The sequence below is a fragment of the Centropristis striata genome, chromosome 11 (assembly GCF_030273125.1).
Source record: "Centropristis striata isolate RG_2023a ecotype Rhode Island chromosome 11, C.striata_1.0, whole genome shotgun sequence".
NCBI lineage: Eukaryota > Metazoa > Chordata > Actinopteri > Perciformes > Serranidae > Centropristis > Centropristis striata.
Genome location: NC_081527.1, coordinates 16,422,494 through 16,440,044, shown reverse-complemented (window position 1 = coordinate 16,440,044; position 17,551 = coordinate 16,422,494). Strand labels below are relative to the sequence as shown.

General features: G+C 39.3%; 2 protein-coding genes across 7 annotated transcripts; both read left to right on the top strand.

Annotated features, from left to right (window-relative positions):
• Positions 1–35: 35 nt before the first annotated feature.
• LOC131980738 (kinesin-like protein KIF2C) lies at positions 36–8,232 on the top strand. Of its 3 annotated transcripts, XM_059345031.1 has the most exons (23): positions 41–118; positions 299–364; positions 484–578; positions 1,612–1,713; positions 1,865–1,913; positions 1,997–2,032; positions 2,758–2,904; positions 3,153–3,272; positions 3,629–3,726; positions 3,832–3,927; positions 4,202–4,256; positions 4,397–4,559; positions 4,828–4,918; positions 5,027–5,090; positions 5,268–5,359; positions 5,448–5,590; positions 5,734–5,947; positions 6,690–6,800; positions 6,951–7,018; positions 7,131–7,209; positions 7,299–7,379; positions 7,475–7,568; positions 7,962–8,232. In XM_059345031.1, exons 2-23 carry the CDS (start codon positions 304–306, stop codon positions 8,012–8,014), a joined length of 2,112 nt encoding a protein of 703 aa, XP_059201014.1. In that variant the 5' UTR covers positions 41–118; positions 299–303; the 3' UTR covers positions 8,015–8,232. The 3 variants fall into 3 exon arrangements, with proteins under 3 accessions (XP_059201015.1, XP_059201014.1, XP_059201016.1); XM_059345032.1 differs by lacking the exon at positions 1,997–2,032 and having other exon boundaries at positions 36–118; positions 7,962–8,229; XM_059345033.1 differs by lacking the exons at positions 41–118; positions 299–364; positions 484–578; positions 1,612–1,713 and having other exon boundaries at positions 1,871–1,913; positions 1,997–2,072; positions 7,962–8,227.
• LOC131980739 (kinesin-like protein KIF2C) lies at positions 103–17,547 on the top strand. 4 transcript variants are annotated; one of them, XM_059345036.1, is made up of 23 exons: positions 103–118; positions 9,451–9,516; positions 9,644–9,738; positions 10,963–11,064; positions 11,337–11,385; positions 11,469–11,504; positions 12,115–12,261; positions 12,515–12,634; positions 12,990–13,087; positions 13,204–13,299; positions 13,573–13,627; positions 13,768–13,930; positions 14,193–14,283; positions 14,392–14,455; positions 14,653–14,744; positions 14,833–14,975; positions 15,119–15,332; positions 16,073–16,183; positions 16,333–16,400; positions 16,513–16,591; positions 16,681–16,761; positions 16,857–16,950; positions 17,344–17,547. In XM_059345036.1, exons 2-23 carry the CDS (start codon positions 9,456–9,458, stop codon positions 17,394–17,396), a joined length of 2,112 nt encoding a protein of 703 aa, XP_059201019.1. In that variant the 5' UTR covers positions 103–118; positions 9,451–9,455; the 3' UTR covers positions 17,397–17,547. The 4 variants fall into 4 exon arrangements, with proteins under 4 accessions (XP_059201019.1, XP_059201020.1, XP_059201017.1 ...); XM_059345034.1 differs by lacking the exon at positions 103–118 and adding an exon at positions 9,232–9,277; XM_059345035.1 differs by lacking the exon at positions 103–118 and adding an exon at positions 9,259–9,273 and having other exon boundaries at positions 9,450–9,516.
• The last annotated feature ends 4 nt before the right edge of the window (positions 17,548–17,551 follow it).

The following is a 17,551-nucleotide window of genomic DNA, read 5'->3' as shown; positions in this document are numbered from 1 at the left end:
CACAGAAGAAGAAGAGGACTTCCTGCGTATATAAAGAGGACCAATCAGATTCCTCCATATCCAGAAATAATGTCAACCCCAATTTTCAAACTTTGGCGGCGGTGAATTTCGCACGTAGGTAAGTGTCATTTAAACGTAAGTTGGGAAGAAGATGGAAAAAAAAAAACAGATAAATAATAATTCTGTCATTATGGTCCGGTTATACCAGTATGTTAGCTAATTTATCGACGAAAAGAGGATATAGTTATAAACCCAGCTCGTTTCTGACGTTACCTGAATTTTGATTTTTCCGTTACAGAAAAAATGGAGACCAGCCTGTCCAGACTTCTTGTTGGACTCTCTGTAAAAATTAGCCGCAGTGATGGTGAGCTGGTATTGTCTTGTCTTGTGGTATTTTGCAACTTTTACGCTTTTTAATAATGACGGCGTGTGTTGTTAGCAAAGGTTGGTGGTGACTTGCGATTTGTTTACGTGTAAAACCAGGTCGAGTGCACCTGGCCACGGTGAAGTCTGTGGATTCCGCCAAGTCCACGGTTATGGTTGAATGGGATGAGAGAAAAATCACCCGTGGAAAGGAGGTCAGTAACTCCAGAAACACAGACAACACATGTAATATATTGTTGATAATGTAAACGAGCCAGGGACGCTGGAAGGCAGCCAGTTGGGGGCGTTAAGAGAGCCATTACATACAATAACATAACACCATTCAATGTATTTACGTCAAGTTACCTTGGGAATCCAGGATAAGTTATATTTAATTATTATTCAAAGTTCTACATCAGTCGTCAAACATGAATACCAATATGTATTCATATTATTATATATCGTATCATAGATTTCCACAAGTTCAAGCTCCCTCCTCAGCCAGTGAATATCTGTGTGGTGGACATTGAGGTGGTGCCAAGTTATCAAGGTATTTACCTGGAAAATAAGATGGACTGGTCCTTAAACACAGATGCTTTCTACAAAAAGGGGCAGAGCTGTCTCTGTTTCTTAGGAAGCTCAGATCTTTTGACATCTGTAGTAAGATGCTGCAGATGTTTTATCAGTCTGTGGTGGCAAGTGTCTTGTTTTATGCTGCAGTCTCACAGAGATGCAAAGCGGTTAGACAGACTAGTGAAAAGAGCTGGTTCTGTGATTGGAGCCAGGTTGGACACATTGGAGGAGGTGGTGGAGAGATTCACTGTCAAGATGTTCGAGGCCATTTTGAAATATCCAGATCATCATCACTACACAACACCTTTTTATGGACCAAAAGAACAGTAGTGGATGGCTCCTCTCTCCGTTGCAGGACGGAGCGATTCAAAAGATCCTTCGCTCCTACAGCCATCAGGCTGTCTCATTCTTCAAGAGCTAACAGACTAACTGAATTTCCCCTTGGGGATAAATTAAGTAATTTTCAATTTGAATTTGAATGTGAAAGCAACTACAAAGTCAACAGTGAGGATACAGCCATTCCATACAGGGGACAATAATATTCATGCATAGTGATGCACATTCAACAAGTGTTTCACCTGTTCATATGTAACAGCCATCATTCTGTTCATGTATTTTGTGTCTCAAGCAAGTTGACTGTATTCTAAGGTAAAGTGTGTTTGTTTGTGATTTTAGGTTGAAGTGAATGAGTTATGCATTCTCAATCCAGAGCTTTTGGACCATATAAAGGCTGTCGCCAACCATACTACTGATCCACCCCTTCCTGCTCCAGACAAGGTATGTTTTACCGTACTTTTACAGATAACAATAAGTGGAGCTGCTTGTTGTCTGTGTCATTAGTCCTGGATAGAAAGGGTTTTCCATCTAAATAACTGATGCAAAAAGCAATTTCTCTCTCTCCCTCTCTCTCCATTTGTCTTTTTCATAGAAGTTTGAGGGTCGGCTGCGCTCATCCAGGATTCCTGCCCCTCTGTCCTGTATGTAAATATATTGTATTTGTTAGTTTTAGATGACCTTGTCTTCTAGTTTGGCTAATAACCGCTTGTTTTACTCCCAAAAGCCTCTACTGCAACAGTCGCCAAAGCTGAAGAGTCAGGTCGACATGGCATGCATGTTCCTCTCTCTAAAGCAAATGGGTCTAATTTTCTAATCACTCTTTTATTAATGGGGTCGGGTGTAAATGCAAAATAATCCACAATCTTCGGAAAGATGAAATCGGCTCAGGCCTCGCCACTGATCATAGAGAATAATTTGCTTTTCTTTAATGATGAGTGGCACAATACTGTGACACACTACAGCACATGTAATCCTTTCTATGTTTGTCCGTTAATCTCCACTAAATTCTGGAAAAAAAGAGCAAAAAAAGGAGTGCTCAGTATCATCAGATGATAATGCTTTTGTACCAGCATGTGTATCAATTTAGGATAAAGTGGGATGTTTTGATACATTCGGAATGGACTGAAGGTGACATAAATGATCTTCAGCCAGTATTATTTTCCTGTGCAAATCTAATACAATATTTACTTCTGCACTTAATGCTTTTCTGCACTTAATGCTTTTCTGCACCTGTGTTGATCTCTCTTGGCTCACTTCTGTCATGCTTGGTCTTTGAAGGATGTTGTTTTTTCTTCAGAATGGCACATTTGTTGCTTTGGTCGCTTTTGATTTTGCAGACTACAACCATGTACAGTTTATTCTTCAGTTTATAGTTTGGATTACATTTAACCCCAGGAAAAACATGCTAGCAGTACTTGACAATACTTACTTTAAGACACTGACACAAACACTGCAGCTTTTTGACACGGATTCTCTTACTTTCAGTTGTCAGTCGATCTCAGACGAGGCAGACGTGTATGTTCCAGCCCCCGGCCCCTGTTCCTGCACCAGTCTCCACCTCTGAGTCTCCACAGGCAAACCTGGAGGTGGTCCAACCCGAAGCCCCCTCTTCATCAGTCCTCACAAACTCTGGTTGGTTATGATCTTCTGAAAAGAAATTCACAAACTAGAACACTGTCCACAAAACGGGAAACAACCTGATGCAAGCCACATATTTGTTTCTTTTAACATTTTGGTATTGTTGTTTTTAGAACATGTTTTATGCACACGAGTAGATCCCCCCCCCCATGCACAACTTAATCTTTTAGTGCTTTCTTTGAGTCATTTAAAAAATATTTTTCATCTTTATAAACTCAAGTGCACTCTTTTGCCTTATCTAGCGCTTCCGAATCAGCAGCGTAAAAAGAATGAGGCCAAACCAGCACAGTCGCTGCCTTTTGTCCGAGAGACCGTGAAGGAGAATGATGAACCCAAGAGAATGCCTCCTCCTCCAGCCAGAGGTCAGTGACTTATTTCACATCAACATGATAAAATGTGTATTCACTGGATCACTTGAATCGAAAGACATATTTATGTGTAGTGCTGTTGCTTTGTGTATAGAATGTCACAAGTGCAAAATACCTTCTTTCTCTCCTGCAAAGCATTGTTTGTTTTTTTTACACAAAGATTTAGTGATTAGATCATGCCAACTCTATTCTATGAGAAGTATGATCATGTGGTACATGATCTGAAGCACATGCTCATTCTGTTGTAGATGCATTTGATATTGCAATGCTTACAATGAGATGTGAGGTCATCGGGTATTATTTCGATCTGACAAAAATAATAAAGTATATTTCATCTCTATGCACTTCAGGCAGAAGAAAATCTGTGGCTCCCCAAGAACTAAACAAAGGCAATAAAAGGCTGTCTTGTGTTGTACAGCCTGCCGACATTCAGCTCAAGAGGGGAAAGGTGAGATTTCATTCCTTGTTTGTTATTTTAATGGGAAAAGTGTCACTAGATTAAAACTTAGACACCAGAGAAGTGTAATCTAAATTTTTATTTGTTTACCTTTAGTTTGGAGAGACAACTCGACCAAACCAGAAGTTCTATGAGATGATCCAAGACTTCAGAGAGACCTTGGAAATAACTCCCTTAACCACTACTGACCACGTAAGTTTGGACTCAAGAATAATGTCCCTTTTACCAGCCTGATTCCAGAAGAAGAAGTTCTGACATTGTCTGAAATGAAAATAATACAGAGTGCTTGTTCATCCTTTTTTGACATGTATTAACTGTGCAAAGACACAGTTTCTGGTCAAACTGATAGACAAACAGTTTATTGTAAATATACACTTTGAATTTTACCTTTAGCCTACATCCCTACTTTTTTCATACGCTGGTGTGTCATTATAGCCACACTTACAGCACATGTTGCTTTTTTCAGATTGAACCTCACAAGATCAGCGTGTGCGTTCGCAAGCGGCCCCTAAACAAACAAGGTATACTCTGAGTGATTTCTAACACACTGTGGTGTGTAGTATTATCTGAATATAAGGAGAATGAGATGGCATGAGCCAACATAATGGCCATTTTGTTGCCAGTTTTTTAAATGCTGATTTTACATTTTTATGTATTCCAGAGATTAATAAAAAGGAGATAGATGTGGTGTCTGTGCCTGGAAATGGTTCTCTGCTGGTCCATGAGCCAAAACAGAAGGTGGACCTCACCAAGTACTTGGACAACCAAATCTTCCACTTTGACTACTCCTTTAATGAGATGGCCACCAACGACCTTGTCTACAAGTAATGACCCTAAATATGTGTCCCTAAATAAGAGTTTTTCAAGCTTAAACTGGTCAGCTTTTCTCTAAGAATTTCTTCCTGGGGGATATAATTTAAGGAATTTCCCATCGAGCTAGTGTTTTGTTTCTCATTTCCCTAACGCTGTTTAATACTGTAGTATCTAGAGTAAAATGTTGGGAACTCAAGGTCTACTTTTTAAAGATGTCATTATTGTCTTTTTCTTGCATAAACAAGTTACATTTATGACTGATGCTTTTTTCCCCTTTAGGTTCACAGCCAAACCTTTGGTGCAGTCTGTTTTCGAAGGTGGTATGGCAACATGTTTTGCCTATGGCCAGACTGGAAGTGGAAAGACTCACGTAAGCCTCTACTAGCTGTATAGTGGTTACTGGTCTTGAGGCAGTATTTTGCATTTGCATCGTTTTGTTTATTTCCTTTTTGCTTGTTTGGCAAAATGTTCTCCCTAGACAATGGGAGGTGATTTCGCTGGGAGGCAGCAGAACAGCGCTAAAGGAATCTACGCCTTGGCAGGTTAGATCATAACCATCCATCCAATGACTCTATGGGCACTTCACATATGAGCAAATATTTTTTAACATTCAGATGATTAGCTGGAATCAGTTTTGATGAACTCAGGATATGAGAACTTTCTAAACTAGCCTTTACATGGGAACTTTACTTTGAATAATTTTTGTCTTCCTCTTCCAGCCCACGATGTCTTCACCTATCTGAACCACAGGAGGTATGCTAACCTGGATCTCTCTGCTTATGTCAGCTTCTTTGAGATCTACAACGGAAAAGTAAGAAAACCCTCTTATATAGAATTTTTTATGTAAAAATCAGCTTATTCAAGTTGTCCTCAAGGTGAAACATACTTTTTGATTTTAGGTGTACGACCTGCTGAATAAGAAGGCCAAGCTCCGTGTTCTGGAGGATGACAGGCAGCTGGTTCAGGTGGTGGGCCTGGAGGAGGTCTACGTGTCCACTGCAGAAGAGGTCATCAAGATGATCCAGCTGGGCAGTGCATGCAGGTACTTTTGTGTTAAGAACGTGTATGTCTCAATCTTGTCACAAACTATTAGTTCCTGCCTCTAAACCGTTGTCCTTGTAGAAATGAAGACAGAATGGCACATTATTCTTTACCCTTTCCTTCTGTCTTACTGTCTCTTTTCAGAACATCAGGCCAGACCTCCGCCAACGCCAACTCGTCCCGCTCTCATGCCATCCTTCAGATTGTCCTGCGGCGCAATGACCGTGCCACCACGCTGCATGGCAAATTTTCACTGGTTGATTTGGCTGGCAATGAGCGCGGCACTGACGTCAGTAGCAACGACCGCAGCACTTTAGTGGAGACGGCCGAGATCAATCGCAGCCTGCTGGCTCTAAAGGTAGATTTATTATGGCTGCTGTAGAGGTGAGAACACACCAGATTTAAATTAAAAAAAACATAGCTGTGGATGAAATGGGAGAAGAGGCATATTTCTCTCTTGCACCTTAGCTAGGATATATGAAAAAATATTCAAAGGAAAATTCAGATTTTTTTTTTTTAAAGTTGGGCCTGTATGAGGTATTTGTCCATCCACAGTGTATTTCCTACAGTAGATGGTGATCGGAACAGCCCCAGTTTAGAGAAGCAGGAGTACCAGTGTGGAAGCTAATCAATGCATTGCTGTGGAAGGGGGCAGCAGCAAAATGTATTTTAGCCACCTTAAAGAGACTCACCTTAAAATGAATTTAATTTTAGGTGTATGCTCTGCGAGATAAAATTACTGTTATTTTTTCATAGGAGTCTGGTTGCAGAGAGTAAAGATAACCGCTTCAGTTCCCCGTCAGAAAGGGCTGTCTGACAACAAGGAAAAGCAGTGAAAATATTCTTAATAGCCTACACCTAAACTGATATTAATTTTTGAGGTGGCTAAAATACATTTTGCTGTCTGCCCCTGTCCAAAGCAGTACACTGCACAGCTTCTGTGTCAGTACTTATAAATCGTGGATTAATACCTTATACAACCCCACTACAAAAAAAAAAAAAAATCCAAAACGTCCCTTTTAAATGTGCATGCCCAGCACCTAAATAAATATTGAAAATCACAGCTAACATTTATGCGCGTTCACCCTTTTGTCCTGCAGGAGTGTATTCGTTCACTGGGAATGAACAGCGATCACATTCCTTTCCGAATGAGTACTTTGACCAAAGTCCTCAGGGATTCCTTCGTTGGTGAAAAGTCCAGGACCTGCATGGTACGTTAAAACATCAAAGTTGAGCTTGATCTCACTTTGGCAGACTGTGCTGAAATGTAATCAGCCCATAATATACACAAAGTCTGGTGTGAATGTGTGTGTTTAAAGCCTTTAGCCTCTGTTCACATTTTGCCTTCTCTCATTTCTCAGATTGCTATGGTGTCTCCAGGCATGACCTCATGTGAATACACGATGAACACACTACGCTATGCTGACAGGTGCATTTTTAGTTTATGAAGTTTATCTTTTTTTTTTTTTTAAAGAAAACACTAACTTTGTATTTTGAAAATAATACCATACATGGTAAGACAGTTTTTTAATCTTTGGCAGGGTGAAGGAACTAAAAGGCAACACCAAGTCCAATGGAGCAGCAAAGGCACAAGAGTCTATAGATAGCTCCACAGAGGAGGTAGGCTTGACCAAGATCAGTCCAAAATCCCAATCAATATTGATTATTATCGTATGTATAATTTGCTATATGCTTTTTGTGTGTTGGAGGAATCTGTTGAGGATACCACTGTGTTTGATGCCATAACCCAGGTGGCAGAGCTGGAGGAGAAGGTTTATGCACAGTTCCAGGTAGAGTTTGCTCTCTTTGCATGATAAAGGAAAAGCATTAATGCCTTTTTTTAATTGGCTCTGGAAGTCATCACTCTTATCACCTGTTCTTTCAGATGGGCAACGAACTCTGCAATGCAATGGGTAAAACCTCTTACAATATTGAGGAAGGTCTGCCTGACCTGGTGGATCATGCAAAGGCATTACTTGGTAAGTACAAACCACAGCTTACTCTTGTTTTTCTGTCCTTTAGTTTAGTAATGTGCTCGCAAATTGTACCATTATTCTCACTAAAACTGTAAGACTGTAGACCACATGATGGAGCTTCTGCTTTTGTAGAGAAACGAGAGTTAAGCAAAAATATATGGACTACAACTGACCACCTTGCTATTGGACCAGCTGGAGGCTAAGTAGTAGATTCTAACAGATTCTATAGGACATTTTCAAATTGTTTATTTAGCAAACCTGTGATTACTGCATGCTGAATATATGGAGACAGGGAAACCTTGTGTTGAGCAGACAATTTCCAGAAAAGGAGTTGCATTACATAATGGACCAAAATTTTGGTGGATATATCTGTTTTATTTAATCTGTCATCCACAGACACGGTTATGGCTTTGCAGACAGCGGTGAACCAGGCAAGGCAAAGCTTCTGAGGAAAAAGACCCACCGACCCACTCACAAAATGTTTTTATTGTAAACGTCTGTTTTGGACCAGTTTGTTGATTTTTACCGTGTTAATAGCTATATTAAATAAGAATGTATTTTAACACTACCTCATTAAAAATGTTAAAAATCTTGTAAGCAGCGTGTTGTTGTTGTTGTCTATATTGATGGATGCAGCACTTTTTGCTGCAGATGCTTTCATGTCTTACCAAGACTTCCAGTGCTTCAAACTAACGATTGTTTGGATTTATTCAGGGCCCTTAAAAAGGTGACTGAAGTTTGACGTTTATGTTGTAGCAGCAGAAGAAATGTAGTTTAAATTATTTATTTTTGTTTGAAGTTACTTACTGTCACAGTGGTGAAGTACATTTACTTAAATGCTGTACACTGTTTAAGTACTTATACCTAATATTTAATTCTGCCACCTCACTAAATTCCAGATGCAAATATTGTACTTTTTACTCCACTACATTTAATTGTTAGTTTATAAGGGTGTCATAATTCTCCAAATCCACAATTCAATTAGACTTTTAATTTTAGGCATGTTGGTTACGGAAGGGAGGGGTTGCATTTGGTGAGAGCAACGCCATCATGAAAGACATTTTAAAGTAAATGTAAGTCGCTTTGGATAAAAGCATCTGCTAAATGTAAATGCTACTGGGAAAATAGCCACTATACGATATGTTTCCATATAATTATTTTGTAATGTTCTTACATTTTTCCTGTTTTTGGTGCATTTTTCAATATTAAAAAATAATATTCCCCTGAACTGGAAACTGCCATTTTAAAAAAAATAAATAAATCAGATTGCAGTTTAAGTCATTCAGTGAACAGGCATTATTTTTTTTAGAAAATTATTTTCCACAAAACATTTTTAAATAAGTTTAAGCTCAATTCACTTATAAATATAATTATATTCTTCCCTCTGTATCACATTACTCTTAGTCCTGGATCTTAAGTATGAAACATTTATAGTAGGTTGTTGGTAATTACATAAGATGTAAGAAGAAGTTTAATTTTCTTCTTCCAAACTTTTGGCCTGTAGTGTACATTTGATTTTCATTGTAGAGGTCGTTCCTTACTGATCCAGTTGGTGGCAGTATAACGCCAATCTGGATTTTATATTTAAAAAAGCCACAGAAGAAGAAGAGGACTTCCTGCGTATATAAAGAGGACCAATCAGATTCCTCCATATCCGGAAATAATACCAACCCTAACTTTCAAACTTTGGCGGCGGTGAATTACACACGTAGGTAAGTGTCGTTTAAACATGACTTGGGAAAAAGATGAAAAAAAAAACAGATAAAGAATGATTCTGTCATTATGGTCCGGTTGTATGTTGGCTAATTGATCGACGAAAAGAGGATATAGTTATAAACTCAGATCGTTTCTGACGTTACCTGAATTTTGATTTTTCCGTTACAGAAAAAAATGGAGACCAGTCTGTCCAGACTTCTTGTTGGACTCTCTGTAAAAATCAGCCGCAGTGATGGTGAGCTGGTATTGTCTTGTCTTGTGGTATTTTGCAACTTTTAACTTTTAATAATAACCGCGTTATTATTGTGTGTCGTTAGCAAAAGCTTGGTGGTGACTTGCGATTTGTTTACGTGTAAAACCAGGTCGAGTGCACCTGGCCACGGTGAAGTCTGTGGATGCCGCCAAGTCCACGGTTATGGTTGAATGGGATGAAAGAAAGATCACCCGTGGAAAGGAGGTCAGTAGCTCCAGAAACAAAGACAACACGTGTAATATATTGTCTAAATGGGCTAAATATGTTCGTTAAAAAATGTTTTTAAAAAAACTTTACCATGCCATGTTGGTATCAGTTTTTTCAGCGTAACCTCACATATATGTCCTGATAATTAATTTTTTACTTTGACTTACTTGATCAACATTTTGAACCCAAAAGAAACAAAGAAAAACATAAAATCTGATCTTGAAAATTATGTTTCACACACAGAAATATACATGTTACATGTATATGAATATGAACACAGGTTGCAATTGTAACATTTTACAGGTAAAATTAAGATTATCTAGTTCTATATTTTCATACTAAATATATTTGACATTATCTCCGGTTTTACTGCCGAATATCATCAACAACAAAAAAATCTGTTATGGAGTTTCAAGCCAGAACTTTAGAGGGAAGCTGATGGCAAGGCTCAATGTCGCTTTATTTTTTGTGTCTTCACGTCATGAAGTAATGTGCAGGTGCTTTCATGGACTCCAGAGGGTTAAGAGAACCATTACATACAATAACATAACACTTGGAAAATAAGATGAACTGGTCTTTAAACAGAGACGCTTTCTACAAAAAGGGGTAGAGCTGCCTCATTTTCTTAGGAAGCTCAGATCTTATGACACCTGTAGTGAGATGCTGCAGATGTTTTATCAGTCCGTGGTGGCAAGTGTGTTTTATGCTGCAGTCTGCTGGGGAGGCAGCATCACACACAGAGATGCAAGGCGGTTGGACAGACTGGTCTAAAGAGCTGGTTCTGTGGTTGGAGCCAGGTTGGACACACTGGAGTCCGAGGCCATCTTGAAATACCCAGATCATCACTACACAACACCTTTTTATGGACCAAAAAAACAGTAGTGGACGGCTCCTCTCTCCGTTGCAAGACGGAGAGATTCAAAAGATCCTTCGCTCCTACAGCCATCATGCTGTCTCATTCTTCAAGAGCTAACAGACTAACTGAAATTCCCCTCGGAAATAAATTAATTAATTTTCAATTTGAATGTGAAAGCAACTACAAAGTCAACAGTGAGGATACAGCCATTCCATACAGGGAACAATCATATTCATGCATAGTGATGCACATTCAACAAGTGTTTCACCTGTTCATATGTAACAGCCATCATTCTGTTCATGTATTTTGTGTCTTAAGCAAGTTGACTGTAATCTAAGGTAAAGTGTGTTTGTTTGTGATTTTAGGTTGAAGTGAATGAGTTATGCATTCTCAATCCAGAGCTTTTGGACCATATAAAGGCTGTCGCCAACCATACTACTGATCCACCCCTTCCTGCTCCAGACAAGGTATGTTTTACCGTACTTTTACAGATAACAATAAAGTGGAGGTGCTTGTTGTCTGTGTCAACAGGTTGGAGCACATGTCTTAGAATGTACTCTTTCAAACCTCATAATTCCTATTCAAATACTTCTTTCAATAAATGACAAAGAAATGTCTAAGCTGAATGGTAATTTAACTCCTACTACACATGCATTAGTCCTGGATAGAAAGGGTTTTTCCATCTAAATAACTGACGCAATAAGCAATTTCTCCCTCTCTCCATTTGTTTTTTTCATAGAAGTTTGAGGGTCGACTGCGCTCATCCAGGATTCCTGCCCCTTTCTCCTGTATGTAAATATATTGTATTTGTTAGTTTTAGATGACCTTGTCTTCTAGTTTGGCTAATAACCGCTTGTTTTACTCCCAAAAGCCTCTACTGCAACAGTCGCCAAAGCTGAAGAGTCAGGTCGGCATGGCATGCATGTTCCTCTCTCTAAAGCAAATGGGTCTAATTTTCTAATCACTCTTTTATTAATGGGGTCGGGTGTAAATGCAAAATAATCCACAATCTTCGGAAAGATGAAATCTGCTCAGGTCGTTAATCTCCGCTAAATTCTGGAAAAAAGAGCAAAAAAAGGAGTGCTCAGTATCATCAGATGATAATGCTTTTGTACCGGCATGTGTATCAATTTAGGATAAAGTGGGATGTTTTGATACATTCGGAATGGACTGAAGGTGACATAAATGATCTTCAGCCAGTATTATTTTCCTGTGCAAATCTAATACAATATTTACTTCTGCACTTAATGTTTTTCTGCACCTGTGTTGATCTCTCTTGGCTCACTTCTGTCATGCTTGGTCTCTGAAGGATCTTGTTTTTTTCTTCAGAATGGCACATTTGTTGCTTTGGTCGCTTTTGATTTTGCAGACTACAACCATGTACAGTTTATTCTTCAGTTTGTAGTTTGGATTACATTTAACCCCAGGAAAAACATGCTAGCAGTACTTGACAATACTTACTTTAAGACACTGACACAAACACTGCAGCTTTTTGACACGGATTCTCTTACTTTCAGTTGTCAGTCGATCTCAGACGAGGCAGACGTGTATGTTCCAGCCCCCGGCCCCTGTTCCTGCACCAGTCTCCACCTCTGAGTCTCCACAGGCAAACCTGGAGGTGGTCCAACCCGAAGCCCCCTCTTCATCAGTCCTCACAAACTCTGGTTGGTTGTGATCTTCTGAAAAGAAATTCACAAACTAGAACACTGTCCACAAAACGGGAAAAAACCTGATGCAAGCCACATATTTGTTTCTTTTAACATTTTGGTATTGTTGTTTTTAGAACATGTTTTATGCACACGAGTAGATCCCCCCCCCATGCACAACTTAATCTTTTAGTGCTTTCTTTGAGTCATTTAAAAAAATATTTTCATCTTTACATCTTTCAACTCAAGTGCACTCTTTTGCCTTATCTAGCGCTTCCGAATCAGCAGCGTAAAAAGAATGAGGCCAAACCAGCACAGTCGCTGCCTTTTGTCCGAGAGACCGTGAAGGAGAATGATGAACCCAAGAGAATGCCTCCTCCTCCAGCCAGAGGTCAGTGACTTATTTCACATCAACATTATGAAATGTGTATTCACTGGATCACTTGAATCGAAAGACATATTTATGTGTAGTGCTGTTGCTTTGTGTATAGAATGTCACAAGTGCAAAATACCTTCTTTCTCTCCTGCAAAGCATTGTTTGTTTTTTTACACAAAGATTTGGTGATTAGATCATGCCAACTCTGTTCTATGAGAAGTATGATCATGTGGTACATGATCTGAAGCACATGCTCATTCTGTTGTAGATGTATTTGATATTGCAATGATGACAATGAGATGTGAGGTCATCTGGTATTATTTCGATCTGACAAAAATAATAAAGTATATTTCATCTCTATGCACTTCAGGCAGAAGAAAATCTGTGGCTCCCCAAGAACTAAACAAAGGCAATAAAAGGCTGTCTTGTGTTGTACAGCCTGCCGACATTCAGCTCAAGAGGGGAAAGGTGAGATTTCATTCCTTGTTTGTTATTTTAATGGGAAAAGTGTCACTAGATTAAAACTTAGACACCAGAGAAGTGTAATCTCACATTTTTTTTGTATTCCATTTGTTTACCTTTAGTTTGGAGAGGCAACTCGACCAAACCAGAAGTTCTATGAGATGATCCAAGACTTCAGAGAGACCTTGGAAATAACTCCCTTAACCACTACTGACCACGTAAGTTTGGACTCAAGAATAATGTCCCTTTTACCAGCCTGATTCCAGAAGAAGAAGTTCTGAATAATAAAATAATAATACAATACAGAGTGCTTGTTCATCCTTTTTTGACATGTATTAACTGTGCAAATACACAGTTTCTGGTCAAACTGATAGACAAACAGTTTATTGTAAATATACACTTTGAATTTTACCTTTAGCCTACATCCCTACTTTTTTCATACGCTGGTGTGTCATTATAGCCACACTTACAGCACATGTTGCTTTTTTCAGATTGAACCTCACAGGATCAGCGTGTGCGTTCGCAAGCGGCCCCTAAACAAACAAGGTATACTCTGAGTGATTTCTAACACACTGTGGTGTGTAGTATTATCTGAATATAAGGACAATGAGATGGCATGAGCCAACATAATGGCCATTTTGTTGCCAGTTTTTTAAATGCTGATTTTACATTTTTATGTATTCCAGAGATTAATAAAAAGGAGATAGATGTGGTGTCTGTGCCTGGAAATGGTTCTCTGCTGGTCCATGAGCCAAAACAGAAGGTGGACCTCACCAAGTACTTGGACAACCAAATCTTCCACTTTGACTACTCCTTTAATGAGATGGCCACCAACGACCTTGTCTACAAGTAATGACCCTAAATATGTGTCCCTAAATAAGAGTGTTTCAAGCTTAAACTGGTCAGCTTTTCTCTAAGAATTTCTTCCTGGGGGATATAATTTAAGGAATTTCCCATCGAGCTAGTGTTTTGTTTCTCATTTCCCTAACGCTGTTTAATACTGTAGTATCTAGAGTAAAATGTTGGGAACTCAAGGTCTACTTTTTAAAGATGTCATTATTGTCTTTTTCTTGCAAGTTAAATTTATGACGGATGCTTTTTTCCCCTTTAGGTTCACAGCCAAACCTTTGGTGCAGTCTGTTTTCGAAGGTGGTATGGCAACATGTTTTGCCTATGGCCAGACTGGAAGTGGAAAAACTCACGTAAGCCTCTACTAGCTGTATAGTGGTTACTGGTCTTGAGGCAGTATTTTGCATTTGCATCGTTTTGTTTATTTCCTTTTTGCTTGTTTGGCAAAATGTTCTCCCTAGACAATGGGAGGTGATTTCGCAGGGAGGCAGCAGAACAGCGCTAAAGGAATCTACGCCTTGGCAGGTTAGATCATAACCAGGTTAACATAACCATCCATCCAATGACTCTATGGGCACTTCACATATGAGCAAATATTTTTGGGTTTTAACATTCAGATGATTAGCTGGAATCCGTTTTGATGAATTCAGGATATGAGAACTTTCTAAACTAGCCTTTACATGGGAACTTTACTTTGAATAATTTTTGTCTTTCTCCTCCAGCCCACGATGTCTTCACCTATCTGAACCACAGGAGGTATGCTAACCTGGATCTCTCTGCTTATGTCAGCTTCTTTGAGATCTACAACGGAAAAGTAAGAAAACCCTCTTATATAGAATTTTTTACGTAAAAATCATCTTATTCAAGTTGTCCTCAAGGTGAAACATACTTTTTGATTTTAGGTGTACGACCTGCTGAATAAGAAGGCCAAGCTCCGTGTTCTGGAGGATGACAGGCAGCTGGTTCAGGTGGTGGGCCTGGAGGAGGTCTACGTGTCCACTGCAGAAGAGGTCATCAAGATGATCCAGCTGGGCAGTGCATGCAGGTACTTTTGTGTTAAGAACGTGTATGTCTCAATCTTGTCACAAACTATTAGTTCCTGCCTCTAAACCTTTGTCCTTGTAGAAATGAAGACAGAATGGCACATTATTCTTTACCCTTTCCTTCTGTCTTACTGTCTCTTTTCAGAACATCAGGCCAGACCTCCGCCAACGCCAACTCGTCCCGCTCTCATGCCATCCTTCAGATTGTCCTGCGGCGCAATGACCGTGCCACCACGCTGCATGGCAAATTTTCACTGGTTGATTTGGCTGGCAATGAGCGCGGCACTGACGTCAGTAGCAACGACCGCAGCACTTTAGTGGAGACGGCCGAGATCAATCGCAGCCTGCTGGCTCTAAAGGTAGATTTATTATGGCTGCTGTAGAGGTGAGAACACACCAGATTTAAATTAAAAAAAACATAGCTGTGGATGAAATGTGAGAAGAGGCATATTTCTCTCTTGCACCTTAGCTAGGATATATGAAAAAATATTCAAAGGAAAATTCCGATTTTTTTTTTAAAGTTGGGCCTGTATGAGGTATTTGTCCATCCACAGTGTATTTCCTACAGTAGATGGTGATCGGAACAGCCCCAGTTTAGAGAAGCAGGAGTACCAGTGTGGAAGCTAATCAATGCATTGCTGTGGAAGGGGGCAGCAGCAAAATGTATTTTAGCCACCTTAAAGAGACTCACCTTAAAATGAATTTAATTTTAGGTGTATGCTCTGCGAGATAAAATTACTGTTATTTTTTCATAGGAGTCTGGTTGCAGAGAGTAAAGATAACCGCTTCAGTTCCCCGTCAGAAAGGGCTGTCTGACAACAAGGAAAAGCAGTGAAAATATTCTTAATAGCCTACACCTAAACTGATATTAATTTTTGAGGTGGCTAAAATACATTTTGCTGTCTGCCCCTGTCCAAAGCAGTACACTGCACAGCTTCTGTGTCAGTACTTATAAATCGTGGATTAATACCTTATACAACCCCACTACAAAAAAAAAAAAAAATCCAAAACGTCCCTTTTAAATGTGCATGCCCAGCACCTAAATAAATATTGAAAATCACAGCTAACATGTATGCGCGTTCACCCTTTTGTCCTGCAGGAGTGTATTCGTTCACTGGGAATGAACAGCGATCACATTCCTTTCCGAATGAGTACTTTGACCAAAGTCCTCAGGGATTCCTTCGTTGGTGAAAAGTCCAGGACCTGCATGGTACGTTAAAACATCAAAGTTAGCTTGATCTCACTTTGGCAGACTGTGCTGAAATGTAATCAGCCCATAATATACACAAAGTCTGGTGTGAATGTGTGTGTTTAAAGCCTTTAGCCTCTGTTCACATTTTGCCTTCTCTCATTTCTCAGATTGCTATGGTGTCTCCAGGCATGACCTCATGTGAATACACGATGAACACACTACGCTATGCTGACAGGTGCATTTTTAGTTTATGAAGTTTATCTTTTTTTTTTTTTTAAAGAAAACACTAACTTTGTATTTTGAAAATAATACCATACATGGTAAGACAGTTTTTTAATCTTTGGCAGGGTGAAGGAACTAAAAGGCAACACCAAGTCCAATGGAGCAGCAAAGGCACAAGAGTCTATAGATAGCTCCACAGAGGAGGTAGGCTTGACCAAGATCAGTCCAAAATCCCAATCAATATTGATTATTATCGTATGTATAATTTGCTATATGCTTTTTGTGTGTTGGAGGAATCTGTTGAGGATACCACTGTGTTTGATGCCATAACCCAGGTGGCAGAGCTGGAGGAGAAGGTTTATGCACAGTTCCAGGTAGAGTTTGCTCTCTTTGCATGATAAAGGAAAAGCATTAATGCCTTTTTTTAATTGGCTCTGGAAGTCATCACTCTTATCACCTGTTCTTTCAGAGGGGCAACGAACTCTGCAATGCAATGGGTAAAACCTCTTACAATATTGAGGAAGGTCTGCCTGACCTGGTGGATCATGCAAAGGCATTACTTGGTAAGTACAAACCACAGCTTACTCTTGTTTTTCTGTCCTTTAGTTTAGTAATGTGCTCGCAAATTGTACCATTATTCTCACTAAAACTGTAAGACTGTAGACCAGATGATGGAGCTTCTGCTTTTGTAGAGAAACGAGAGTTAAGCAAAAATATATGGACTACAACTGACCACCTTGCTATTGGACCAGCTGGAGGCTAAGTAGTAGATTCTAACAGATTCTATAGGACATTTTCAAATTGTTTATTTAGCAAACCTGTGATTACTGCATGCTGAATATATGGAGACAGGGAAACCTTGTATTGAGCAGACAATTTCCAGAAAAGGAGTTGCATTACATAATGGACCAAAATTTTGGTGGATATATCTGCTTTATTTAATCTGTCATCCACAGACACGGTTATGGCTTTGCAGACAGCGGTGAACCAGGCAAGGCAAAGCTTCTGAGGAAAAAGACCCACCGACCCACTCACAAAATGTTTTTATTGTAAACGTCTGTTTTGAACCAGTTTGTTGATTTTTATGTGTTAATGGCTATATTAGATAAGTAAAAATGTATTTTAACACTATCCCATTAAAAATGTTCAAAATCTTGTAAGCAG

Bases quoted from the DNA above. Each gene is read 5' to 3' on its own strand.
- LOC131980739 (XM_059345036.1), top strand. From the start codon at position 9,456: ATGGAGACCAGTCTGTCCAGACTTCTTGTTGGACTCTCTGTAAAAATC. The intron at 9,739-10,962 runs GTCAGTAGCTCC...TTGTGATTTTAG, and splicing joins AGATCACCCGTGGAAAGGAG to GTTGAAGTGAATGAGTTATG. The intron at 13,088-13,203 runs GTGAGATTTCAT...GTTTACCTTTAG, and splicing joins TTCAGCTCAAGAGGGGAAAG to TTTGGAGAGGCAACTCGACC.
- LOC131980738 (XM_059345031.1), top strand. From the start codon at position 304: ATGGAGACCAGCCTGTCCAGACTTCTTGTTGGACTCTCTGTAAAAATT. The intron at 2,905-3,152 runs GTTGGTTATGAT...TGCCTTATCTAG, and splicing joins ATCAGTCCTCACAAACTCTG to CGCTTCCGAATCAGCAGCGT. The intron at 7,569-7,961 runs GTAAGTACAAAC...TGTCATCCACAG, and splicing joins TCATGCAAAGGCATTACTTG to ACACGGTTATGGCTTTGCAG.